General features: G+C 38.5%; 1 protein-coding gene across 2 annotated transcripts in view; it reads left to right on the top strand.

Moving 5' to 3' along the window:
* DHX40 (DEAH-box helicase 40) overlaps nt 1-23,335 on the top strand; it is a 31,873-nt gene extending 8,538 nt beyond the window's left edge. For both annotated transcript variants that reach the window (XM_004590968.3, XM_058675513.1), the window contains exons 8-18: nt 310-409; nt 5,317-5,403; nt 5,521-5,703; nt 6,717-6,797; nt 7,404-7,561; nt 15,813-15,927; nt 16,382-16,490; nt 19,737-19,831; nt 20,917-20,986; nt 21,220-21,448; nt 22,073-23,335. In XM_004590968.3, the coding sequence (XP_004591025.2) occupies nt 310-409; nt 5,317-5,403; nt 5,521-5,703; nt 6,717-6,797; nt 7,404-7,561; nt 15,813-15,927; nt 16,382-16,490; nt 19,737-19,831; nt 20,917-20,986; nt 21,220-21,448; nt 22,073-22,212 (1,367 nt within the window). In that variant the 3' untranslated portion in view covers nt 22,213-23,335. The remainder of the gene's footprint in view (nt 1-309; nt 410-5,316; nt 5,404-5,520; nt 5,704-6,716; nt 6,798-7,403; nt 7,562-15,812; nt 15,928-16,381; nt 16,491-19,736; nt 19,832-20,916; nt 20,987-21,219; nt 21,449-22,072) is intronic.
* Nucleotides 23,336-27,211: the final 3,876 nt, after the last annotated feature.

Here is a 27,211-nt window from a genome sequence, read left to right on the forward strand (position 1 = left end):
AAGAATATGAAGCAGCTGGGACTCAAACTGGAGCTGGCCCTTGTCTGCCTTTTGATAATGTAGTAGGTAATTTTACCCATTTGCTGTCACCTAGATGAAGTACTGTGTTGAAGAGATTCTTTCACCTGTAATAATCTGTTTTACCTGTCATAATTCAATGATAGATTTAGAAATTGTAACAGTGAAAGGTGCTATTTTGCATTTAAAACAAAGGGGTAAAGATGATGTAATTTTCAATAAAAATTTTTTGAAAACATGAGTTTGATAGGCATGTTATAAATTAATATTTTCTCTTTACATATATTTTAGATCAACAGAGGAGAATATTTTTGCCCCCTCCACCTGGAATTAGAAAATGTGTCATATCCACGAATATTTCTGCAACATCCCTGACAATCGATGGAATCCGGTACAGCTTTTGGAATTTTTTGGAAATCCAAGGAAACCACTCTGCTGATCATAAAATGTTACTGAGTTTGTGTCTCTGCTCTCTGCTTTGTTTTTACATATGTTGTCAAGTTCCTAAGTTGTAGCCAACTAATCCTTTTTGTGATTATTTGTTATTTTGAACTGGAAATGCAAAATGAGGTGCACACTGCATCTGTTTGCAAAGTTTTAGCTACTTGGAAAATTGAAACTTTCTCTTCACACGTTTAATGTTGTGTGTAAAGCTTTGTGGGTCTCACAACTTTACTCTTTTTGTGCTCTGATTACTAGCAAATATCTACTGTGCAGTGCCACCTTGTAGAGGAACACTGTTTCATCTGATGTTTATCTGGAGTTATTGTTGGTAACTGTACTTATGTGTGAAATTTAACTATGACTATGATTCACTTATCTTTTAGGTGTAATAATGTTGCCTTCAAATTTTTGAGTAAATTAATTCAGTAGGGAAGCACATGGAAATTTTAAATTGGGACTGAAAACTTATGTGGAATTCCTTCACTCTTGAGTCATAATCCTTTTTTCAAAGATTCATTTTATTTATTTCAAAGAGAGGGAGAGGTTTTCCATTCCCTGGCTCACTCCCCAAATGGCTGCAATGGCTGGAGGTGGACCAGGCCAAAGCCAGGCCCCCGGCGCTTCTTCTAGGAGCTGAAGGATTTGGCCATCTTCCTGTGCTTTCCCAGACACTATCAGGGAACTGGATCAGAAGTAGAGCAACTGAAAGTTGAACAGGTGCCCATATGGTGGTTGCCAGCCCTGTAGGTAGAGGCTTTACTTACTATGCCACAATGCCAGCCTCAGCCATAACCTCTTTTTTTTATGTTACTTATTTATTTTAAAGGCAGAATTACAGAGAGAGGGAAAAAAAAAAAAGAGATTTTCTGTCTGCTGGTTCACTCCCCAAATGGCTGCAACAACTAATCTGGGCTAGTGCAGAGCCAGGAACTTCCTCTGGTCTCCTATATAGGTACCGCTTTGGCATTTGGGTAATCTCCTGCTGCTTTCCCAGACAAATTTACAGGGAGCTTGATTGAAAGTGGAGCAGCTGGGACTTAAACCAGCACCCATGTGTGATGCTGATACTGCAGGTGGTAGCTTTAGCCGTTACACCATAGCTCTGCTTCCCCATACCACCACCCCAAAACCTTTTGAAAGACTTATTTTTTGTTAACTTAAAAGGCAAAGTTGGAGGGGGAAGGGAAGAGCTTCTTTGTGCTGGTTCACTGCCCACATGGCCATGGTGAGTATTGGACCAGGGCGTGCCGGAAACCCCAGAACTACTTGTACAAACTCTGCTGCTTTCCCAGGTACATTAGCTGCAAGCTGAATCACAAATGGAGCAGCCAGTGTTCATGTGTAATGCAGTACATTGTTTAACCTGCTGTACCACAATGCCAGCTTCTCTTTTGGGATTTTTATCTTTTCTCCAGTACTGTTATATCCTTACTGTTATATCCTGCCTGCCTGCCACAGAAAGGCTGGCCCTAAGTGCTAAAGATTCTTCATATTTGTTTTTGGGTAAAATGACCACCCAGATCTAAGAGCAAGTCTCATTTCTTCTGCTTTCCTACTTTACTTTAAATGTAATAGTTTTCAGTAAGATCAGAGGTGCAGTTGGCCTGAGTAGAATGACCTCTGTAATTTTGTGCTTTTAGCGCAAGCATAGCATTAAATAATATAGTACAGAAATGTTGCCTTAGTGATGGACTTAATAGCTCTTCCTAACTTTCTTCTTCATCTAACTTTTTATCCATGTAATTGGCTTAAAATAATATGTATAGGGTTGCTTGGAATTGGATTCTGAACCTGCTAGAATCATGTGGAGCTGATTTTCAAGTTTGTGCTTTCTTTTTAAAAAATTTATTTACATCAAAGGCAAAGTTACCGAGAGAAAGGGATCCTCCATTTGCTGGTTCATTCCGCAGACTGTTTTGATGGCTGGACCAAGCTGAAACCAGGAGCCAGGAGGTTCTGGGTGTTCCATGTGGGTACAGGGGCCCAAGAACTGGGGTCATCCTCTGCTGCTTTCCCAGGTGTTTTAGCAAGGAACTGGGTCAGAAGTGGAGCAGCCATGACCCAAACCAGTGCCTATATGAAGTGCCGGCACTGCAGGTAATGGCTTAATCCTATACACTACAGCACCTGCCTCTGCATTTTTTTTTTTTTAACGAGGCAAAATTCACATAAACAGTTAAAAGTGAACCATTTGGAAGGGAAAATAGTGAAATAGTGAACAATTTGGGGCTAGCACTATGGTGTAGTAGGCTAAGCTTCTCCCTGCAGCACTGGCATCCCACATGAGTGCTGGTTCATGTCCTGGTTTTTCCATTTCCCACCCAGCTCCCTGCTTATGGCCTGGGGAAATAGTGGAGGACAACTCAATGTTTTGTGTCTCCCCTGTGGGAGATGGGGAAGAAACTCCTGACTCCTGGCTTTGGATTGACTCATCTCCAGCCATTGCAGCCATTTGGGGAATAAACCAGCAGATTGTGTCTCTTTCTGTCTGTCTCCTCTCTATAACTGGCTTTCAAATAAAAAAGTGAACAAGTAGTATTTAGTCATGATTTTTTTAAAGGTAATACTGCTAGTTCTAAAATATTTCATAACCCCAAAATAAAATTCCAAGAAAATACTCCACAGGGCTGGTGCTGTTGTATAGTGTTTTTTTTTTTTTTTTTTTTTTTTTTTTTTGAGATTTATTTTATTTTTATTACAAAGTCAGATATACTGAGAGGAGGAGAGACAGAGAGGAAGTGGAGCTGCCGGGATTAGAACCAGCGGCCATATGGGATCAAGGCGAGGATCTTAGCCACTAGGCCACGCTGCTAAACCCCGGTATAGTGGTTTGATCTTCCACCTATGGTGCTAGCATCCCATATTGGCATAGGATTGAATCCTGGCTGCTCCACTTTTGATCCATCTCCCTGCTAATATGCCTGGTAAGGCAGAGGAGGATGGCCCAAGTCTTTGGGCCCCTGTTTACTAGAAGAAACCTCTGGCTCCTGACTTTGAACTGTCCCAGTTCTGACTCTTGTGGCTATTTTGGAGTGAACCAGTGGATGGATCTGTCTCTTTCTGTTTCTCCTCTCTGTAAATCTGCCTTTCAAATGAAAATGAAATGCATCTTAAAAAGAAATTTAAAAAAGTGCTTCACATTTGTCACTAATCTAGTCCTGGTCAGTTAGTTTATTATTTCTTTCTGTGTCTTTTCTATTCTGGATATGATTTTTTTTTTTTTTTTTTAACCTAGTTTCTTTCCCTTAGCATGTGTTGTAGTACAGGTAGTACTTCATTAGGTTTTTGGCCAAATAATATTGTGCTGTGTATGTAGATGTTTATGTCTATCTATATATAACCCAATTTGTTCTCCCATTAATGGCTAATGGACATATAGGTGATTTTTCTCTTTCAAAGATGTACTTATTTGTTTGAAAGACTGAATTATGAAGAGGAAGAGACTAAGATTTTCCACCTGTTGGTTCACTCCCCAAATGGCGGCAATGGCCATGGCTGGACCAGGACAAAGTCAGAATCCTGGAACTCTTCCTGAGTTTCCCACATGGATGATAGGGGCCCAAGTATTGGAACCATTATTTGCTGCTTTCCTAGGCACCATAGGAGGGAGGTGGATTAGAATCAGAGCACTAGGAACTCAAAGTCGCACTCATGGGAGACCAGTGTTGTAGGTGACTGCTTAACCCACTGACTACAACACCAGCCTGGGGTTTGTCCCTCTGGCATGTAAGTGTTGTATTTGCTTTTAGTTCTTTGGGAGTATACTTTGGAGTAGAATTGCTGAGTCATGTGTGAATTCTGTGAGGGTACTTTAGAAGTTTGTGTGAAAATGGAATTAAAAGTTAAGTTTATTTTGTGCAAAAAATTGAAATCATTTATAGTTTTTTCATAATACTCATTTTCCATGAACTTTTCATTTTATTTTTTTCCATGAACTTTTTAAAGATTTATTTTTATTAGAAAGGCATATTTACAGAGACAAGGAGTGACAAAGATCTTCCATCTACTGTTCACACTCAAGTGATCACAGTGGCTGGAGCTGAGCTGATCTGAATCCAGGAGCCAAGAGCTTCTTCCTGGTCTCCTATGCGGGTGCAGGTTCCCAAGGCCCAGTGCCTTCTGCTGCCTTCCCAGGCCACAAGCAGGGAGCTGCATGGGAAATGGAGAATCTGGGACATGAACTGGCACCCATATGGTATCCCAGTGCATTCCAGCCGAGAGTTTAGCTACTGAGCCATCACGCTGGGCCCTGAAGATTTCTTTATTTAGTTGAAAGCAAAATTATGAGAGAGAGAGAGAAAGAATGAGACTGAGAATGACTAAGTGTGGCAGGGCGGAGGGGAGGAGAGGGAGAGACAGAAGTCCTGTCAGTTGACTCTCCAAATGGTTGCACTGGTCAGTGGTGAACCTTTTGGAAGCCTGGAGCCAGGACTTCTTTCTGGTCTCCCATGTAGGCACAGTGGCCCAAGGACTTGGTCCATCCTCTGCTGATTTGCTATCAGGAGGGAGATGAATCAGAAGCCAGGACTTGAATTGGTGACTGTGTGGAATGCCACTGCCACGGGAAGCAGATTTACCTGCCATGTCATGGTGTCAACCCCCACGTGAATTTTTTGAAGATCTGTGTTTTGTTGAATTTTTTAGGAACTGCCAGATTATTTTCCACTTTGGCTCAACCATTTTGTTTCTGGTAGTATGTATGAGGATTATTTTCTTGATTTTCAAGTTTTACAAATAACATAAAGGAAATTGTGTAGTTACACATTTGACAGAAATAGATCATTCAATGTGGTTAAAAATTAGGGAGTCTTTTCCTTGCTTTCTGGAAACTCAACTTGTTTTCCTTGTCCTTAGGTATGTGGTGGACGGTGGCTTTGTGAAGCAGTTAAATCACAACCCCAGATTAGGGTTGGATATCCTGGAGGTGGTTCCAATTTCAAAGTAAGTCTCTCTGTCAGGTCTTTTTACTCAAATAACATTTGATTAGATAGTGTCTAACTGAATTGGGAATAGGAAATTCAAAATATTTCGGTCACTTTGTGTTTGTATCTCCCGTAGGAGTGAAGCATTACAGCGAAGTGGCCGCGCTGGGAGGACTGCCTCAGGAAAATGCTTTCGGATATATAGTAAAGATTTTTGGAACCTGTGTATGCCTGACCATGTGATCCCTGAGATTAAGAGAACTAGTTTGACATCTGTAGTTCTGACCTTAAAGTGCCTTGCCATACATGATGTTATAAGGTATACAGACAACTTTTAAAAAGAACAATTTGTTAGAGTGAAGTCAGGTTATTCCTCATAAATTATTTTGTAGTACTTAAAGTGTATTTTCCTGGGAATTGAAGCTAACTCATTTTCATGGTGGTCACTTTTCTTTTTCTGTTTCTTCTTCTTTTTTGTTTTTTTAAGGTTTATTTTTTTTTCCATCAGAAAGACATTTACAGAGTGAAGGAGGCAGAGAGGGAAAGATCTTTAGTTCACTCCCCAAAAGGCCTATTGGCTGGAGCTGAGCTTGTCAGGAGCCAGGGCTTCTTCCAGGTCTCCCAAAAGGCATTGGGTCATTCTCTGCTGCTTTCCCAGATCATAAGCAAGGAGGTATGGAAAATGAGGCATGTGCATTCTATAGTAGGAAGGGCTGACTGAGACCAGGTGCTGAATGTTGGCTGCTGCATAGATGTGGTGTCTGCCACCCTCCCCGACACGTACATTTCTTGATGAAAATGTCCTCTTTTTTCAAGAGATGCTGAAGCATTATGAGTGCAATAGCATTTTCTTTGCAGCTTATCTTCAGGTAGTTCAGTAGAAAATGGATATATACACATGCATATTTTTATATATAACATAAAATGGCAAAGTTGATTGAGCATACTTCCCCTTTTTAGCTAAAATCATTTTGAAGTATTATTATTAAACAGTTTGTCATTTTGAGCTAAAAAGTTTAGCTAAAGGAAATTGTCAATTATAGGAGAGAATTGTCTTGACATTGGTTGTGAAATATGAGGCAGGATTAAGATAGAAAAGAATTGTAAGAATGTTCCAACTAAGGGAAGTTAAAAAAAAAGTACTTCTTGGAGGAATGTGGCTCATAAAAATTTATTTCCTCTTTTCTTGAATGTTGAGCATGATCTTAGGATTTTTAAAGAAAAAAAAGATTTGAAAAGTAGAAGTAAAACTTTCTGAAGACATTTTCCTCAAGTCTCTGTGAAGTCCCATCACATTCAGATAATGACCTCAGTTATATTTCATTTAAACAGGTTTCCTTATTTGGATCCACCTAATGAGAGACTTATTTTAGAAGCTCTTAAACAACTTTATCAGTGTGATGCGATTGACAGGTAAAACAGAAACAACACAGCCACGACACAGATTTTGATCTTTTTAAACAGTATTCTAAATACCTTCTGTTATCAGTATAATGATTTGTTGAAGTTTGGATTTTTTTCATTTAGGATTTAGCCTCCTCAGTTTTACTTCTCCACACAACTGTTCTATGAAACTGGTTTTGTTAGCTATTACTACTATTTTACAAGTAATTTCTTCGTACCATTTCAGTGCCAAGTATTGTACTGGGAATGTAAAAGACTAAAAACCCGTTTGTTCTCAGTATTGTGTAATGGGGGAAGGTTTGATAATTATCATTCTGTTACTACTTCAGGGGTATCTCTATGCTTTTTTTTTTTTTAGCATAGTGGTGTCTTTTGTTATATTTCTTAATTCTGCTTTACAGTTTAGACATTTTGGGTTTATTAAGGCTTTTGATAGTGAAGGATTGTATGTATGTTCCTCTTACAATGACCACATGTTTGATTTCTTTGAATTGAATGTCTGAAGGTGATCTATGATAAGCTGAGTTGTATCTGATTAATTTTTTTTATGATGAACATTAAACTTGTAGTCACTTCCAAAGTACAAAGACTTAAGAATTTTTTCTTTCTCTTTAGGAGTGGCCATGTGACCAGACTGGGTTTGTCTATGGTGGAGTTCCCTCTCCCTCCACATCTGACATGTGCAGTAATAAAGGCTGCTTCTTTAGACTGCGAAGATCTCCTACTTCCAATCGCAGCAATGTTGTCAGTGGAAAATGTCTTTATTAGACCTGGTAAGAAGTTTATTGACAGATGGAGTTTTGAATGATTAGTAGACTTTATTATTTTTTTTAGTAGACTTTAAGAGCTATTTTAGGTTTGTATAAAAGTGAAGCAGAAAGCATTTCTAATTTGTTTATTTGTTAGAATTGATGAGTCAATTTTAAACACTGTCATCAACTACAAGGACCATTTACTGCCTTGTATATTCCACATGTTTTGACAAAGATGTAATGACACAGATTTACCTTTGCAGAACCGTTTATCTCACTTAATAATCCTGACATCCTTTCTGCAAAATCCAAGCATCCACTGATCGTTCTACTATCTCCATAGTTTTGCCTTTTGCAGAATGCCATATATAGTTAGGATCATATAATATAGATTTTTTATGTTTTTAAGATTTATTTATTTATTTATTTAAAGATTTATTTATTTTTTGAACAGGCATATATACAGAGAGGAGAGACAGAGAGGAAGGTCTTTCATTCACTGGTTCACTTCCAAAGTGACCACGGTGGCTGGAGCTGAACCAATCTAAAGCCAGGAGCCAGGAGCTTCTTAGGTTTCCTACACCAGTGCAGGGTCCCAAGGCCAACCTCCACACTTTCCCAGGCTATAAGCAGGGAGCTGGATAGGAAGCAGAGCAGCTGGGATTAGAACTGGTGCCCATATGGGATCCTGGTGTATGCAAGGCAAGGACTTAGCCACTAGGCCATCATGCTAGGCCTATAGTTTCTTAACTTTTCAGGTTGGCTTTTTGCATTTAGCTATATGGACTTACAGTTCTTCCATGCTTTTTATTGCACAATAATACTCCATTGTGTAATATTTGTTTATCCATTTACTTATTGGTGGACATTGGGTACTTTATCCTATTTTGGCAATTGTAATATAGCTCTATAAATTTTGGTGCGCAGGTTTTGGTATCTATACAGGTTTTTAGCTCACTTTTGGCCTTACAGGAGCGTATATTTAATTTTGTGAGAAAAACTATTTAACAAGCTATTGTTTTGAATTCCTACTGGTAGTGAATCAAAGTTACTATTGCTTCATACCCTCCCCAGCATTTGATGTTAGTGTTTTGGAATTCAGCCTTTTTGATAGGTATGTGGTGGTTTTCATTGATTTAGTTTTAGTTCCCTGACAACATAAGATACTGAGCTTCTTTTCAGATCTTATTTGCTATCTGAATTGCTTCTTTGATGGGGCATTTGTTAATATCTTTAAAATTTTTGTTGTCAGTTTTTAAGAGTTTTTGCATGTTTTAATTAACAGTTCTTTATCAGATGTATCTTATGTAATTATTTCTCTCCCTGTCTGTATCTTAACTTTATAACTTTAATGTTTTCACATTGTGTTTTGCAGAAGTTTTTTTTTTTAATTTAATTTTGATTTTTGATATTGTTCACATAGTTGGTAAGGATGCATGCCCATGAGGCCCATGAGGATGGCTGATTAGGGTGGGTAGGATAGAGGCATGGGAAAGTGTGTGGGAAAAATGCTTCTGATTTCCCTTTTCTCCTGTATCTGGGAAGGGAGTAAGACAGGGCGAAGGAGGGGACAGCTCCCAGTTGCCCAACTATATAAGCACCCTGATGTGGAGAAGGAATTGCAGAAGACAAGTTTGTTATGTCTATCTTATCAACTATTTCTTTCATGGATCTTGCCTCTGTTGTAGCGTCATTGCCTTACTCATGATCATTTAGATTTTCTTTTATGTTCAGCAGTTGGATCTCAAGTTTCTAGCACCACTTATTCAAAGTACTACCCTTTCTCACTTGAAATTCCATTGTTCCTTTGTCAAAAATCACATCAGACTGCATCAGATCAGACTGTATCATGTGAACCTGTTTCTGGGCCCTGTTCTATTGCATGGATATATGTTCATCCATTCTGCCAATGCTACAATAATCTTGAATATTGGAGGTTTAACTTTAACTCTTGAAGTTAGGTAGGATTAATTCTCTGACATTATTCTTCTCTTCTGAGTCATTTTATTTTCCATGTAATCCTTAGAACCAGTTTATTGAAATCTACAAAACAACTTGCCAGGATTTTAATTTGGATTGTGTTAAATCTATAAAGTTAGGAAGGATTAACATATTATGAGTATTGATTCCTCTGTTCCATATACATGGAAAATAGATTTTCAGTAATTCCCTAAACAGCAGCTGAAGATTTACTATATACCTAGGGGACAGGAAACTAAGGATAAACAATTTTTACACTTTGTTATCCTTTAACTTAGTTGTTTGGCGTAGGGTAAATCTAACATTTCTGGCTGACAGTTAATTTCCTTTCACTGGTAAAGGAAGATAATAGACTGAACCTTTGTCCTTCTCTGGTAAATTAGTAATATATTAACTTCCGTTTTTTCTAGAATTGTAAGCAAAGGTGGCTCAGCCTTTGTGTCTTAGAAATTTTTGTTAGATGCTTCCCTGTATTCAAACTTCTCTTTCCTTTGTTTCTCAGAATGAGACACAACTTAATATTGACATATGCCAGTTTTGCTTTTATCTAGTAGTTTTTTTTTTTCTCGAGAGCTTTTAAGTGACACTACATCTTGTCTGCATGAAACCTAATAATGGAGTATGTTTAGTCCTTTGTGGATTAAATTTTGTGTCCAGATTAATTTCTCATTATCATGGTTCTCCTTTTTTTTTTTTTAATATTTATTCGATATGCTATGTACTTCTCATGAATTGCTGTCTTAAATGTCATAATTCTGATTCCAGAAGTGGTCATTTGGCATAACAGTACGGCATCACCTCGGATGCCCACATCCTACGTAGGAGTGCCTGTGTTCCAGGCCTCCCTCTTCCAATTGAGTGTCCTGCAAATAGGCATCCTCTAAGGCAAGAGATGGTGGCTCTGGTAGTTGGGTCTCTGCCCACCATTTGGGAGACCTAGATGGAGTGACGGGCATTTGAGAGTGAACCAGTATGAAAGATTGGCTCTGTCTGTATGTCTCTCTCTCTTTCAAATAAATGAGAATAAGATGAGAAAAAAATTCCTTCTGATTCTAGTAGTACCTCTATTGTGTTGTTTTAGTTGACCAGTTTCCATTAGGTAGTATGAAGGTAAAAATACTGTTAAAAAATTACTGCAGAATACTGAAGTGAGAGTAAAGAGTACACCTGATTATCTTGACTGTGGGCTTACTTTTTCTGGAGTTAATTTTTTAATTGGTAAAACCAGTGAGTTCCAACTCTGTTTTAAAATTTGATTTATTTGAAAGGCAGAAAGACAGAGATCTCCTAGCCATTGGTTCACTCACCAAATGATCACAATAGCCAGGGCTGGGCCATGGCACAGTCAGGAGCTGAGAACTCAGTATTGGCAGGAACCCAGTAACTTGAGCCATCTCCCACTCCCTCCTGAGATGCACATTGACTGGAAGTTAGATTCAGGAGTGAAACCATAACTGAAGTCCAGGCATGGCATGGGGGTGTCCCAAGTAGTATCTTGATTACTCTGCCAGATACCTTTTGCCTCTAGCAAATTTTAACATTTTTCTTCCTCTTGTGCATTATTCTATCTATCTAGAGATATATATATACCTATCTAGATCTATCTATATCTCCATCTGTATGTACTTCTAGATAGATAACTTAGTTGTTCCTGTGATATGTATACATGCTATATTGTGCATTTTAAAAAGTATTTAAGATTAAATTGGAAACATTGTATTCCTTTACCACAAATACTTGTGTGTGTATTTACTAAAAACAAAGAAATTTCTTATTTACCGTAAGGCATTTACCAAAGTCAAGAAATTTAACATTGGGGCTTGGCAGCGTGGCCTAGTGGCTAAGGTCCTCGCCTTGATCCCATATGGCCGCTGGTTCTAATCCCGGCAGCTCCACTTCCTCTCTATCTCTCCTCCTCTCAATATATCTGACTTGGTAATAAAAATAAAATAAATCTTAAAAAAAAAAAAGAAATTTAACATTAATGAGTACCATTATCTAATTAGAATCCATTTTCACATTATGCATTTTTCCTAGAATACATTAAATTACTTTCAAATTGTTACACTGTGGGTAAACATCTAGTGTAATGGCCAAGATACCCCTATTTCCTATCTGAGTGCTTGGTTTCAAGTTTGTTCTGATTCTGGTTTACTTCTAAGGCTCACATTTGGAGGTGGCAGATGATGGCTTAAGTAGCTGGGTTTTTGCCACCCACATGATAGACTTCAATTGGGCGCCCAGCCCCTGGAATCAGCCTGGCCAAGCCCTGGCTGTCATGGCCCTTCATTTATCTGTTTCTGCCTGTAAAGCTAAAAAAGACTAGAGTTCAGTATTTGTTTTTTTTTTTTTTTTAAGATAAATTTACATATAGTGAAATACATAAATCTTAGTTGTATCAGTGAATTTTATGAAATGTATACACCCACATAACCCATGCCCTGGTCAAGATACAGGCCAGTTTTATCACTCCCAAATGTTCTCTCCCTGTCGTCCTCAATCAGGTGCCACCCCACCTATCTCCAGTCAGCTGTTTTCTGTTTTTAATTTAATTTTGCTTCTCCTGAAAGTTCATTTAAATAAAGTATGCGAAGTTTATTTTTTTCTGTGTTGGGCTACTTTTGCTCAACATAACATATGTGAGATGAGTCCATTTTGTGGTGTTATCAGTGCTGTATTTTTGTGGATGAGTAGTGTAGTCTTTCATTGTGTGACCATGCTGCAATTGCTCTATTCGTCTTCTTGTTGATGTATATTGAATTATTTCCTACAGCATTATTTATAAATAAAGATGTTTGGCTTATTCTTTTATTTGCTTGTTTGTTTTATTTTGTTTTCTTGTTGTGTTTTGTAGATACATATTTTAAGTTTTCTTAGATAAGGTAGATTCTTAGGAAAGAGATTCTTTTTTTTTTTAAAGATTTATTTATTTTTATTATAAAGTCAGATAAATAGAGAGGAGGAGAGACAGTGAGGAAGATCTTCCGTCTGATGATTCACTACCTAAGTGAGCTGCAACGGCCGGTGCTGCGCCGATCTGAAGCCCAGAACCAGGAACCTCCTGCAAGTCTCCCACATGGGTGCAGTGTCCCAAAGCATTGGGCCGTCCTCGACTGCTTTCCCAGGCCATAGGCAGGGAGCTGGATGTTCAGAAGTGGAGCTGCCAGGATTAGAACCAGCGCCCATATGGGATCCCGGTGTGTTCAAGGCGAGGACTTTAGCCGCTAGGCCACAGCGCCGGGCCCAGGAAAGATATTCTTATGCTTTTGGGTAGCTGCATGTTTAAGATACTGTCAAACTTTTTTCTCATAATGGTGTATACACTCATTGTGATGTATACTCCTGTTGTGGGGATAATACTTTATAAAATCCTACCAGCCATGTTTGAGAGCCCAGCTGGCACCATGTGTCCTCAATGTTTGATATTGCAAATTATTTTCATTCTATTGCCTACCTCTTTATGATTTTAGTTTGCATTCTGCAAGTGAATAATGATATTGAACAATTTTTCATGTGTTTATCAGCCATTTATGTGTCTTTTACAATTTTTTTGTTTTAATTTTATTTGTTTGAGATGTAGAGACACAGAACTTGTATCTACGCCTCAAAGGCCCTAACAGCTGGAGCTGAGCCAATCTGGAGCCAGGAGCCTCTTCTGGGTCTCCCATGCAGGTGCAGGATCTCAAGGCTTGGGCCATATTCTGCTGCTTTTCTGGGTTATAAGCAGGGAGCTGGAAGGATAGTGGAGCAGCCAGGACACAAATTGATGCATGTATGGGATTTGGTGGAGCCATGTGTCAGCCCAGTTTTTCCTGTTTAAAAAAAAATTATTTTTCATCTACTTAAAAGCAGACAAAAAGGAGGAGTGAGGGAGGGAAATTGGTAGGGAGAGAAAGAAAAACATTCTATCCACTGATTCTCCAAATGCCTGCAAGCAGCCAGGGCTGGACCAGGCCAAAGCCAGGTGCCCAGAACTCCATCTGGGTCTGTCACAATAGGATGCATTAGCTGAAATCTACAAAGGAAGCCAAGTAGCCAGGATCAAGCTGCCATTTCTGTGTGGAATGCAGACTTCCCAAGTGGTTGCTTAGCTGGCTGTGCCACAACAGCTGCTTGTTTTAATTATTTTAATGTCTTTGTCTGTGGAAGTTTCACCGAACTTCTTATATCACTATCTCAATAGATACATATAGTGAGGAATTCAAAAAAAGTAAGTTTGTTTCCTAAACATGTCCCACACCTGATTCCTACATGGCCATTAGGTTCTTAGCTATATTTAAAGAGGTATTTTTACTGTATACATAAGCGACATAGGTTTTTAAACCTGAGTCATCGTGACCTTGCTGCTATAAGATACAGCGTCTGCTTTGGAGCATGTGAGTTGCCGAGGTTTTGTTTCACCCAGCTTGTACATTGTCCTATAAGCAGTATAGTCTTTGTAGGTTAAGTAATCCTTTCTGGCTGGAATCTTAGTGTAGGTCACAGAATTTTAGCTGACTCATATCTTCAGATCTTAACAGTGAATAAAGATTTTAAAATAAAGATGAGGCTTCTTTTCAATGTTTTAGTCATCTCTGTAGTAGCTGCTGGTAGTATAGTTACTGTAAAAGGCAGTAGAGTGAGGGCTTTTTATCTGTTAAATAACATTATTTTAAAATGAAAAAATTTGGAGTAACACTGGGTTGGTCCTGACATTTAAAAAAAATTTTGATTGTGATCCTTTTTTGATAAAGGATATATTAGCAATATATATATTATATATATAATTATATATATATTATATAGTATATGTAGCTATTGATAGCCTAATTTTGGGGCTTCTTCTCTGAAGAATGTTGTTATTGGAATACTCTGTTCTACAGTAGTCTTGTTTACTGATTGATTTTCGTATAGAAAAATATACTACGACTGCAGTTCAGCTGAGAGCCTGGTTTTGCTGCTTTAGCTTCTCATTTTCAGTTTTTTGCCTCAGTGGCATCTGCATATTTGCCCGAGGTAAAACTGATATTGAAATCTTACCTGGGAATAATATAACTAAAGAAATGACTTCTGGAAAAGTAAAAACAGATAAATAAACTGTCATTTAGTGAGAAGATAAATTTGCTGATATGATAAAAGCTATATAACATGACTTTAAACTTTCCTATATTTAACCTGAATTTATTGTGGCATTTTTGCCAGTTAATTTTTTTTTTTTACTTTTTTTTTTTTACTTACTCAATTTATTTGTTTGAAAGAGAGACAATACCATTGGCTTAAGATGTTTAGTTAGAAACTCTGGGCAGTCATCAGCTGACTATTAAATAAAGTAAACAAAATGAAAACTTTACCAGACGGATTAATGAAACAGTAGACGGGCTGGTAGAAGAAAGCATTGATGGATTAGAATTTTTTTAAGTTCTAAACATGGGCAAAAGGTTTGAACAGATACTATACTAAGAGAGACAGATGAGAGTGGGCATTTGGCATAGGGGTTGAAGTACCAACTGGGAGGTCTGCATACCATATCAGAATGCCAGGTTTTGAGTTCTGGGCTTGAGTCTCAGGTCTACTTAAACATGATTGTTTCATGGGGTGATCATTTGACACTGTGGTTAAAATGTTGCTTGGAACACACACAACCTGTTTCACAGTACCCAGCTCTACTTCTGTTTCCAGATTCCTGCTAACATACACCCTGGGAGGCAGCAGATAATGTCTCAGGTACTTGAGTCTGTCACCCAAATAGAAGATCCTATCTCTAACCTTCAGCGTGACCCACCCTGGCTATTGCAGACATTGGGGGAGTTAACCTGTAGATGATCTCCATCAGTTTCTGACTCCCTGCCTTTCAAATAAATGAAAAAAGGCTTTGTTTTGTTTTCTAAATTGGAACATCTTGGATTTCAGATTAGGGACGCCCAACTGGTAGAGTGTAAACATTTCACAATCTGAAAAACTGAAATCTGTTCCTAAGCAGTAGATAAGAGATACTTGATCTATATGTTGTTTTATACCATTACATATATTTTACTATGAGCATATATTACTCTTAGAATTAAAAAATAATAATTTGGAAAGTAAATTCTAAATATTTAAAAATCAAAGCAAATATTGGTAGAAGTGGCAATACTGTTTTTATAAAAACCTGCAAAATGTGGTCAGAGGAGTTGAAGCAATTAAAGCTCCCCTTCTTGAAGCAGTTATTCCACCAAAGAAAATGAGGTAGAGTTTAATGATTCTTGAAAAAAATCTTAAAACGTGAATCCAGTTAATATAAACTTGAACTAAACTGCTTCTCCAATTATTTTAGTTGATCCAGAGTACCAGAAAGAAGCAGAACAGAGACATCGAGAATTGGCAGCTAAGGCTGGAGGATTTAATGACTTTGCAACTTTAGCTGTCATCTTTGAACAGTGCAAATCAAGGTATGTAAGGTAGCTCTCTTTGATACATAACTCCAGTGTGTACTCATTATGCAACTTCAGACAGAAGGTTCAGTGAGGATGATATTGACCTCAAGGTGATTATTACTTACTTAGTAGGTGTCTGTTATATAATACTGTTTTCTTCTCTCTCTAAACTTTTCCTGAAAATGACCTTATAAAATTTTGTTTCTGTATAGGTAGCTTAGATGATAAAATGATTCAATATTTTTGTGAATTCATGTTTATGGAGAAGTGTTTACTATATATATATTTTAGTATAGTCAAAGGCACCTACATTTGTTTCACATTGCTGATAGGCTTTTTGAGGGTTGGATAGGTACTGTAAAATATAAAACATCTGACATTTGCTAATTGTTTTTGTATCTACAGCAGAATGTTAAATTTTGTTTCAATTACAGAAGACATTTCCAGATAACACTTTTTTGTTTTGCAGTGGAGCTCCAGCTTCGTGGTGCCAAAAACATTGGATTCATTGGAGGTGCTTATTTTCTGCATTTCGTGTGGAAGCTCAACTTAGGGAGCTAATCAGGAAGCTTAAACAGGTGATTGTTATTATGGTTTTTCCCTTGAGTAGCTCTTTGGACCTATATGTTGTCTCTTCTATATTTTTTTTTTCCTAAAGATCTATATATTTTTGTCAAAGAGTTAGAAAAGATCTTCTATTTGCTGGTACCGTCCCAAGGTGACTACAATGGCCAGCACTGGGCCAGGCTGAAGCCAGGAGCTTCTTCGAGGTTTCCCATCTAAGTGACAGGGGCCCAAATCCTTGTGCCATCTTCCACTACTTTTCCCAGGTTATTAGCAGGATGCTAGAACAGAAGTGGAGCAGCCGAGACTTGAACCAGCAGCCATATGCCGTATGGGACACTGGCATTGAAGGCAGCAGCTTCAGTCGCTGCACCGCAATGCCAACGTGCTAAGGACCTGTAGATTTTATATTGACTTGTCATTGATGTTCACTTGCTTCTTATCCCTCCTTCCTCTCTTCCATCCTCCCTTTTTGCTTTCTTTTGCATATACCCACCTCCTTGACCCTATGTGGGTGATAATAAGGGAATTTTATCTTAAGAAATGAAGATAGGGCCCAGCGCAGTGGCCTAGCGGCTAAGGTCCTCGCCTTGAAAGCCCCGGGATCCCATATGGAAGCCGGTTCTAATCCCGGCAGCTCCACTTCCCATCCAGCTCCCTGCTTGTGGCCTGGGAAAGCAGTCGAGGACGGCCCAATGCATTGGGACCCTGCACCCGCGTGGGAGACCCGGAAGAGGTTCCAGGTTCCCGGCTTTGGATCGGCGAGCACCAGCCCGTTGCGGCTCACTTGGGGAGTGAATCATTGGACGGAATATCTTCCTCTCTGTCTCTCCTCCTCTCTGTATATTTGGCTGTAATAAAAAATGAATAAATCTTTAAAAAAAAAAAAAGAAATGAAGATACTTAAAAATAGCTTTACTTAGAGTGAGTGTTATGGGCATTGTATTAAGCTGTGACTTGGTATGCTCATCTTCCAGTTACATCATGGGCAGCAGCAGATGATGACTCAAATGCTTTGACCTGTGCCACCCACTTGGGAGACCAGGGTGGGCTCTGCATTCCTGGGTTTAGCCTGGTCCACTTCTAGCTGAGTGAACCTGTGGATGAAAAATCTTTCTCTTTGTTTCTCAGTTTCACTATTTTTTGCTCTTTCAATTAGGTAAACATTTTTTTTAAAAAGTCTTTATTGAAGTAAAATTGTTATGCAGTAAGCTATATATTTTAAGTGTTCTATTTGATTAGTTTTGACCTCTGTGTAAGCCCATGAATATTACACAATCAAGGTAATATGAATGTATCAACCACCTTACAGAGTTTCCTCATACCCTTTTATAATCCATCCATCTCCCCTCCCAGGCTTGCTGCTTTCACTCAGGGAACCACTAATACACTTTCTATCCCTGCATTGCATATAAGTTTACATTTAATTTAATTTTACATATATGGACTCACACCGTATGTGCTTGAGTCTGGCTTCTTTTACTCAGCAAAATTACTTAAAAGTCTCCTTCATTTAAAAAAGTTTAATTTGCTGTAGTATTTGTTCATTTCTGTGGAATGGGTACAGTGTTTAAGCGTGTTTATATGGTATAAACTGATCAAATCCAGGCAATTAGCATTTCTATTTCCTTACCTATTTTTTTTGTCTTTTTTAAATTTAAAAATATTTATGGCACAAAATGTATCATCCTTAAGTGCACAGGTTAGAAGCTGTAAGTGTATTTATAATGTTCTGTAGCTCTTCCTACTGTACATTTCCAGAAAATTTTCAACATCCCATACTGAACACTAAACAGTAATTCTGACACCACTACTTTATTTACCTGCCTTCCGTCTTTGATTCTTTTTCTGTTTCATTTTTAATATTACTTGTTGTTTTGTCTGCCAGCTTATTAATCTTTCCCTCTGCAGGGTCTACTTTGACATTAGTGTTATCAAGTACATTTTTTATTTCAGATGTTATAGTTTTCATTTTGAGATATTAAAGTCAAGTCTTAAAACTTTCTTTTAAATCTGTCTCTACTGAACTTTTGAACATTTAAAATCCAATTGTAATAGATTCATAATATAAATTTTTTAACTTTTACCATTTCTGAGTTGATTTTAATTGATTTATGTCCTCATTATGTGTTCTATTTTTCTGTTTCTCTGTATGCATGGTAATTTTCGAATGCATGTCATATGTGAATTTCATTTATCTTGCCATGGTGTTGGATAATTTTGTATTCTAGTTCGAAATTATTTGATCCTCTTAGGTTTCACTTTATTTTTTTTCCAATTTTTTTTAGATTTGTTTATTTTTATTGCAAATTCAGATATTTAGAGAGGAGAAACAGAGAGGAAGATCTTTCGTCCAATGATTCACTCCCCAAGTGACTGCAGCGGCCAAGCTGCGCTGATCTGAAGCCAGGAGCCCAGAGCCTCCTCCAGGTCTCCCATGTGGGTGCAGGTTCCCAAGGCCTTGAGCCATCCTCACTGCTTTCCCATGCCACAAGCAGGGAGCTGGATGGGAAACAGGGCTGCAGGGATTAGAACTGGTGCCTATATGGGATCCCAGTGCATTCAAGGTGGGGACTCTAGCTACAAAACCACCGCACCAGGTCCTTGGTTCTCACTTTTAAGATTTGTTATGTGGGATCAGAGAAACCCTTAGTCTGAGACAGATTATTTCCACTACTGAGGTAGGCCTCCTCTGAGTAGTCTAATCCAAACCAGGTGCCCAGTGAGGAATGCTAGTCCGGGTTATAGAAGCTAGCTCTCTGTGTGTTGAGCACCAACTACTGTCACTACCTACCCTTCCTGGTTCTGTGCTCCCTCACATTCTGCACACTTAAGGGGGACCTGTGCACATCTCTGGAGTCTTAGCAGTTCTTACCCTTCCAACTCTGTCTTTAACTCAGTGTGCTTGCTTCACTCCATTTGGTGTTTTTCTTACTTCTGCTTTGTTCTGGAATCTCAAGGCTGTGAACTGGGGAAGTTGTTAAGCTTACTTCATTTATTTTCTTTTTCTTGGGGGGGGGGGGTCACTGGTTTTTTTTTTTTTTGGCCTGATTAAACAGTATTTTAGAAAGCATTTTGCATATTTTCATTATTTCATATATTTGGTACATATTTTGCTTGTTTCAGGTGTAAGAGTAAATCTTGTCCCTGTTTCTTTATGTTGGCAAGCAGTAATCTTTAGAGTTTTTAATTTTTCAAAATGAATGATTATTTCAAAATTTTCTCTGAGGTTTACCACTCTCTGTATATTCTTTTGACAGCAAAGTGATTTCCCAAGAGAGACATTCGAAGGCCCTAAACATGAAGTACTACGAAGATGTCTTTGTGCAGGCTATTTCAAAAATGTAGCTCGAAGGTAAGTAGCGTGAGCTGGAGAGATGAATCAAGAAATACAACTGTGTGACCACAATATTGAACCATTTAAAATAGTAAAGACTGGAGATTTGACTTAAGCTTGTGGTGATTATGAAATCAGTTAATTACTGTGAACCTTTTCATAATTGTTTACAGGAGATTGAGTGGCCAGGAGTAGGGCATTGAAGCTCGAGCAGGGCAGGAGAGAGATGTATGTGGTGCAGCTATCCATTATTGGTTATGATAACCCAGGGGACCCAGTAGGGGTTTTCTTGCAAAACTGTTACCTTTTGTGGAGTGTGAAAGGCAAAAAGATTGAAGATAGCATCCCTCGGAAGGGTTTTTGGTTTGTGTTGTATAGGGAGAGTTTATTTCCTGTGGGGTATCAAAGTCTGAAGAGGACATCTTCATAAGGGGTGAAATGTTGATGGAAGATGTCCAGGAAGTGATGGCATAACCAAAGAGATTCAGGAATCGTTTTTTTTGAGGATTTCTTATGAAAGCATTTTGGAAACTCTAAAACACAAATAACATTATTGATTAGAAAGCTACTTATTGGGCCCGGCGGTGTGGCCTAGCAGCTAAAGTCCTCTCCTTGAACTCGCCGGGATCCCATATGGGTGCCGGTTCTAATCCCGGCAGCTCCGCTTCCCATCCAGCTCCCTGTGGCCTGGGAAAGCAGTTGAGGACGGCCCAAAGCTTTGGGATCCTGCACCCGTGTGGGAGACCCGGAAGAAGTTCCTGGCTCCTGGCTTCAGATCGGTGCAGTGCCGGCCGTTGTGGTCACTTGGGGAGTGAATCATCGAACAGAATATCTTCCTCACTGTCTCTCCTCCTCTCTGTATATCTGCCTTTCCAATAAAAATAAATAAATCTTTAAAAAAAAAAAAGCTACTTATTGACCAGAAATGCTTAAACTTAAATGACTATTTAACTTCCATCATTAACTTAAGATGAACTGGTGGAAATGTTACAGTGACATAAACTTAAACCTCCGCCTTATTGTGCTCCAGGTCATATTTCATTGTTGGACTTCATTCCTTATTTATTGTTCTGGTTTTTATCATTTGATTTTTCTAATTATAGATCTGTTGGGAGAACATTTTGTACAATGGATGGGCGTGGAAGCCCAGTTCACATTCATCCTTCCTCAGCAGTAAGTATTTTTAATACAGACATAAAGATGTTGAATAAGTCAGGGATGTCTTACACTTTTTGCTTTGAGGTTAAAAAGTATATGACATAGTGCTTAAAAATATTAGTTGTCCATGCCTCTTGTTTAACTAAGATAGCAATCATTTCTGAAAGATTTTGGCTGTTGTTTGGTTGGTTTAATGGAGAGTAGGACAACAGATTTTTGAGTTACTTTAAATGTATTTATTTGTATAGCTTCATGAACAGGAAACTAAGCTTGAATGGATCATTTTTCATGAAGTATTAGTTACCACCAAAGTCTACGCAAGAATTGTGTGTCCTATCCGCTATGAATGGGTGAGAGACTTGTTACCCAAGTTGCATGAACTTAATGCTCATGATTTGAGCAGTGTGGCACGACGTGAAGTGAGAGAAGATGCAAGGAGGAGATGGACAAATAAGGAAAATGTAAAGCAGCTTAAGGGTAAGTGAATCATTTGTTTTCTTAACTATCATGTTATTTTGTTGCCCGCTAGTGTGTTATTTATTTTATTCATATTTTTTTGTGAATTATTACTTCAAAATTCCTTTTTTCTGATGGGATTTTTTCATGAAATGTTATGTCCTGATTTGCGAGTATAAAAATGATCATATTGAACTAAACTAAAAAGCTTACCAGTTCACACAAAAAGTTCCTCAGTAAAACCTTTTGAATTTCAGTGATGGAGCACATTATATTAATCTTATTTAACATTGGGAAAGAGAATGGTGAAATATTGCTCCAAAGATCATGAAAGAGTTGCAAATGGTACCAGTTGCTGTTTTGTTCCAGAATTTTAACATTGCTATACCTGATTGAATTAAGGTCAGGCTTTGTGTGTGTGTGTGTGTGTGTGTGTGTGTGTGTGTGTATGTTTTCTTTTTCTGACTCATTGACCTTTATTTACCCTCTTAGATTTTACCATAAATTAGCATTTTTCAGAAGCCAGTTTAATTTCTTCTTAATTCTTTTCCATTAAAATGAAAAGAATCAGGGCATCTCTTATGAACATTTCTAGTACTACATCTCAGAAGTAAAATTTTATTGGATTATTTGTAATCTTTTCAGATGAAATATCAAAAGAGGTCCTAAAGAAAATGCAAAGAAGAAATGATGACAAATCCATATCAGATGCACGGGCTCGTTTTCTGGAGAGGAAGCAGCAGAGGTCCCAGGACCACAGTGACACACGGAAAGAAACTGGATAAACGGTCTCCAAATCAGGAAGTAGGAAAAGCAGCCAGGAAATGTGCTTCTGCCTTGCCAGTTATTTCAGACAGCACTACCAAGAGGAAGTGGTCAGCAGCTTTAGCAGCCTACAAGTTAAAAGCCAATCAAAGCTCATCAATACCCACATGGAATTTTGATAGAAAACATTGGGTTGCCAAAGTCATAAGGCAATGAAACATAAATGAATGAAAGACAGTACATGTAATATTTTCCTCACTTCAATTTTGCTGGCCTTAACTGGTATCAAATGCTGTCATTGAGATATTTTCAAAGAACAGTGAATTGTATTTAATTGATGTGTATTCATTTGCATTGAGGCATTAAAATTATTTTCCTTAAATCTCTTCAAGACCTTCTTGTTACTGTTAGAATAGTGTTATATCAGGTATGTGACCATTTCCTTCAGAAGGCTGAACCGAAGAGATTTTTACTCAGCAATACTTAGATGTCTAACCAATTAATTGCTACAGAGCTTTATAGATATTTAGAGAAATGACTTAATTGATTAGTAAATAAAATTGTCTATGGCAGGATTCTTTCTTAAATTAATACTAATCCTTTAATTGATTTTTCTGGGATTATACAAATTCCTTTTTATATAAAAGTATATTATTTAAAACAGTAGCTATAGCCATTAACCAAAGGACAGATGATATATAAATATATATATATAATATATATACAAGTTCTTTTTTAGCTGTACTATCAGTACCATGTATGTGGATATGACAGTCCTCCGCCTGGCCTACTTTCTTGCCTCCAGCTGCTAGGGTAGGATCCTTCAGACATTCATTAATGCCATTCTTCAGATGGGATTTTAAGTGCAGCCAGCACTACATAAGTGGTGTTTGTGATTTGAATCTTGAGGCTAGTTAGCATCCTACTCAGGCCATATTTAGCACTTGCCTATTCTTGTTTACTGCCTTGTATTCTATCTAGTTCTTTGTGTATCTGTCTCCCTCACTAGAGTATACGCTCCTTGTGGGCAGGGACTATGACTGTTTCATATTTGTATCTTTCATGGCATCTAGCATAGTGCTTTGCACATAGTATTCACTCAATGTTTGTTAAATAAAGCTACTAGTGTCATTAAAAGTCAAACCACAATATAATGTGTACTTAGATATTTTGTGCAAAAACAGAGTATATATTTTATATAGGTAACTAACTTCTCCAGTTATTTCCTTTGGTATCTGAACAATTATATGTTTAAAACTACAAACGTGAAGCCTTTAGTGAAAGACTTGAAACCTGTGTGCTTTCCTTGTAGGTAAGCAGTGATGTTTCTTTGAAACCTTTCTATCCTTGTTAATTTGTTCATTTTTATATTTCGCACTTGGTAACCAGTTAGTGTTTTGTTCCAGAACTTTAACGTTGAGAGAGAAAGAGAGCGTCTTTGATCTACTAGTTCACTCCCCAAATGCCTGCAATAGCAGTATTTGGGCTCGTCTGAAGACAGGAACCAAGAGCTTTCTCTGGGTCTCCCATACGGGTGCAGGGGTCTAGGGTCTTGGTCCTATCTCTGTTACTTTATCTGCCATTACCAGTGTATAGTTTTTCCTATAGTTATTTTTTTTATTATTATATTTTTGACAATCTTTACATAGTTATTTAGGGTAAAAAGGTTCAAGGGATATAGGAAAGTGGGTAAGACTATTATTTCTATATTATTTGCTTCATGTTTAAAGGGGGATATTAAGGGAGAAGGCCCACCCAGTTTCCCACCCACCCCAGGTCCCGGATGTGGGGCATGCTCCAAGGTTCTTGCTCAAGTGGTTTTGATGGTTCACCAGTTATGAATCACTGCCAATCTTGCCTATAGTTATTTGTTGGTATTTTTATTGTAAGGAAGAATACTGGAAGATGAATCATTGGTGAGATGAATGGTAGGAACAGCATGGATGAAGATAGAGAATTTGGGGTTGGTATATTGGCTTAGCAAGCTACTCTTGAGCTTGCAGCACCAGTATCCCAAATGAATTTGAGTTCTGACTGCTGCACTTCCTATGCAGCTCCCTGCCTGTGGTCTGGAAAGCAGCAGAAGATGGCTCCATGTTCTTAGTCCCATGCGCCCACATGGGAGAAGAAGCTTTACATTATTGACCCCTTTGGAAGAAGATTCTGGCTCCTCACTTCACATTGGCTCAGCTCTGATTGTTGAGCCATTCAGAGAATGAACCAGTATGGAAGATCTCTGTCTCCTTTCTATAAAATATCTCATATTTGTTTATTCAGCTTGAAATATCTTCCATCTCATTGGTTAACTCTTCATTTACTAACAGCTGAGGCTGGACTAGGCCAAAGTCAGAAAGTTAAGACTTCAGTATTTGGTTATGGAAGGATAAATAGGGTTAAAGTGATTCTAGATTTTTCTGTGTACCATGCTCTGTGAATCACCATATTAAACCCAAATTTACTGAGATAGCTTACACACACACACACACACATTTTATTGAAAAGGCAGATTTACAGGGAATGAGACAGAGCAAGATCTTGCATCCATTAGTTCTCTCCCCAGATGGCTGCAACAGCCTGAGCTGAGCCAGTTCAAAGCCATGAATTTCTTCCAGGTCTCCCACGCAGGTACAGGGTCCAAAGGCTTTGGGCAATTCTCTACTGCTTTCCCAGGCCACAGGGAGCTGGATGGGAAGTGGAGCATCCAGGACATGAACCGGTGCTTGCAAGGGGAGGATTTAGCTGTTGAGACATGTGCCAGCACCCGGAGATAGCTTTTTTAAGGTAAAAGGTCATAAGCCATTTCATTTGTCTTCAGGGATTTTATTTGACCTTCAGAAAACCTGGGAAGGGCATTTATGACTACATTGCTGATTGGAATTCAGCTATATAGGGCTAGTCTTGGCTTTTTCCTCGGATCAAGCTCAATACTGATACAAAGGATAAGGCTTATTATTGATTTTACTACATCCCTATTTACTGCAAATCATAATGTATAAGAACGCAGAAGTTTTAGGGAAAGCTTTAGCAATGAATGCTGTTAAGGAGAGGTTTAGGTCCATTTTATACAAAAAACAAAAGGGGGCCATTGAATTTTTTCCTTTTTGGACTGTTTCATCTCGTATTTCATGGGGAGCTTTGCCTAGAAATCACTGTACATAGCCAAAATACAATGGGACACTAAAATTGCAGGGATGATTATTTTGTTACTAGCATCTGATGTGCTGCTCTTTTTCTAGCTGGAAAAGATAAAGACCTAGTGGAAACTTGCTAGGATACCCATCAGTGGCCCTAGGGGGCTGCGATGTTTCAAAGTTATTTAAATGGTAAAACTAGTTATCTAACTTGGGTGATGATAAAGCATATCTCCTCTGGCTTCATTATAATCTGAGGTGTACATATTTGGCACAATAGGTTGGCAGTCTGCTTTAAAATTAATCTCTGAATATGTCAGAAATGTTTTTGCTTTGTGACTTTTACAGTGCAGCTGGTTCAGAGTCAAGTTAAAAGGCAAAGCCTTTGCACCAGGGCTGCTGGGAAGATGAACAGTTACAGAGAAGTGCTTGAGTGAAAATACAGGTTTCTGGTATAGTCTTGAGAACCTAGCATTTCTCAAAATAACAGACCAAGCAATGTAGATTTTGTTAAGGCACTTGCTGTAACTCAAGGGAGGGCCCCACTGCCGATGAACATTTCTGGTAAACAGCTCCAAATTGAAAAGATTTTGATGATTTCTTATTAGCATGGCAACTTTGCTAGAACATTTTCTAAATCCAAAAACGCAGGTGATCATTCATTTGTAGTAGTTAGCCTGGGAGGCAGAAGCCGGCTTGTGAAGTTGTCTGTCCAGCCCTCTGAGGGAAGGCAGTGTCTTAACCAGTGCAGCTCAGCGGCTCAGGCGCCTGGGAACAGGGCCTCAGCCTGGGTGGGGGGGTTCTACCGCAGGGTTTTGTCATCCTTCCCTGCCTCCACACTGCTGTCAGGAACAGAGACGGCATCCCTTACCACCTCATCCATATGGCTCATTTTCAAAATGATTATCATCTGGACCTTTTCTTTAGAAAAAAAAATTATTTTGACGTGTGTGGTGTAGCAAATGATCTGGAATATCACAATCTGTTTTTCCTTTTCCCTAAAGAATTTCTGAAAATAATGCATGTATTAGATATGCGTGAGATGACTCAGCATTCATTTTAACAACTTCAATGCACTTTTTGGTTAGGCATTCCATATCAAATATTTAAGTCAAAATCGCTTTTAGAATTTGAAATGTCCTTAAAATTACATTTGTATGAGAATGCGAGGCATTTAATAATATATTAAGTGTTGGTGGCCATTCATGATATAGCTTTTGTATCTCAGGCTGAAATTGAAAATGTAACCCGACTAAGCACCTGCATTACTGTAATAAAACTAACTCCCTTAGAATTTTTTAGAATTTCTGTCTTTCCGAAAAGGATCTGAAGCAGCTACAGCTGAACTGCTGGCAGGCCACTCTGAATGCTGCAGAACACCCCCAAGTATCTGGATTACTACAAGGTGAGAATTTTTCAAGCACAGATCTCCACTCTTACAACATGATGGAAGGCCCTATTCTCTGCACAATTTCTTGACTGTCCGATCCCTTCTCAACTTTAGCAAGGGAGACCAGTACTGTGGGAAAAGTGCCGAAAGCACCTTAAATGATTAAGAACATTTTTCGCTGTAGGAAGAAATCGTTCAGCACACAAACACACAAAATCCTCGCCCTCCTCAGGGTTCTGTGTTCTTTTACTGGCAAGGGGACACACCACAGAATTGTGGACTTGGGGTATTTTTTGCAAGGTCTTTGGGAGGGAGGTTGTGTTTCTATTCACATGAAGGCACAGAACTAAATTATCTTTTATTGTGCTGATGCTGTACGAACCATTACAACCCACGGCTTCAGCAAGGCAGGTGGTTGGTATCTGGTGACGAATGTCGCAGATCCCTCAATGCGGTCCGAGACCAAGCACTCAGCTCCCGCTCTGATAACCTTAACAG

The sequence above is a fragment of the Ochotona princeps genome, chromosome 17 (assembly GCF_030435755.1).
Source record: "Ochotona princeps isolate mOchPri1 chromosome 17, mOchPri1.hap1, whole genome shotgun sequence".
Taxonomy (NCBI): domain Eukaryota; kingdom Metazoa; phylum Chordata; class Mammalia; order Lagomorpha; family Ochotonidae; genus Ochotona; species Ochotona princeps.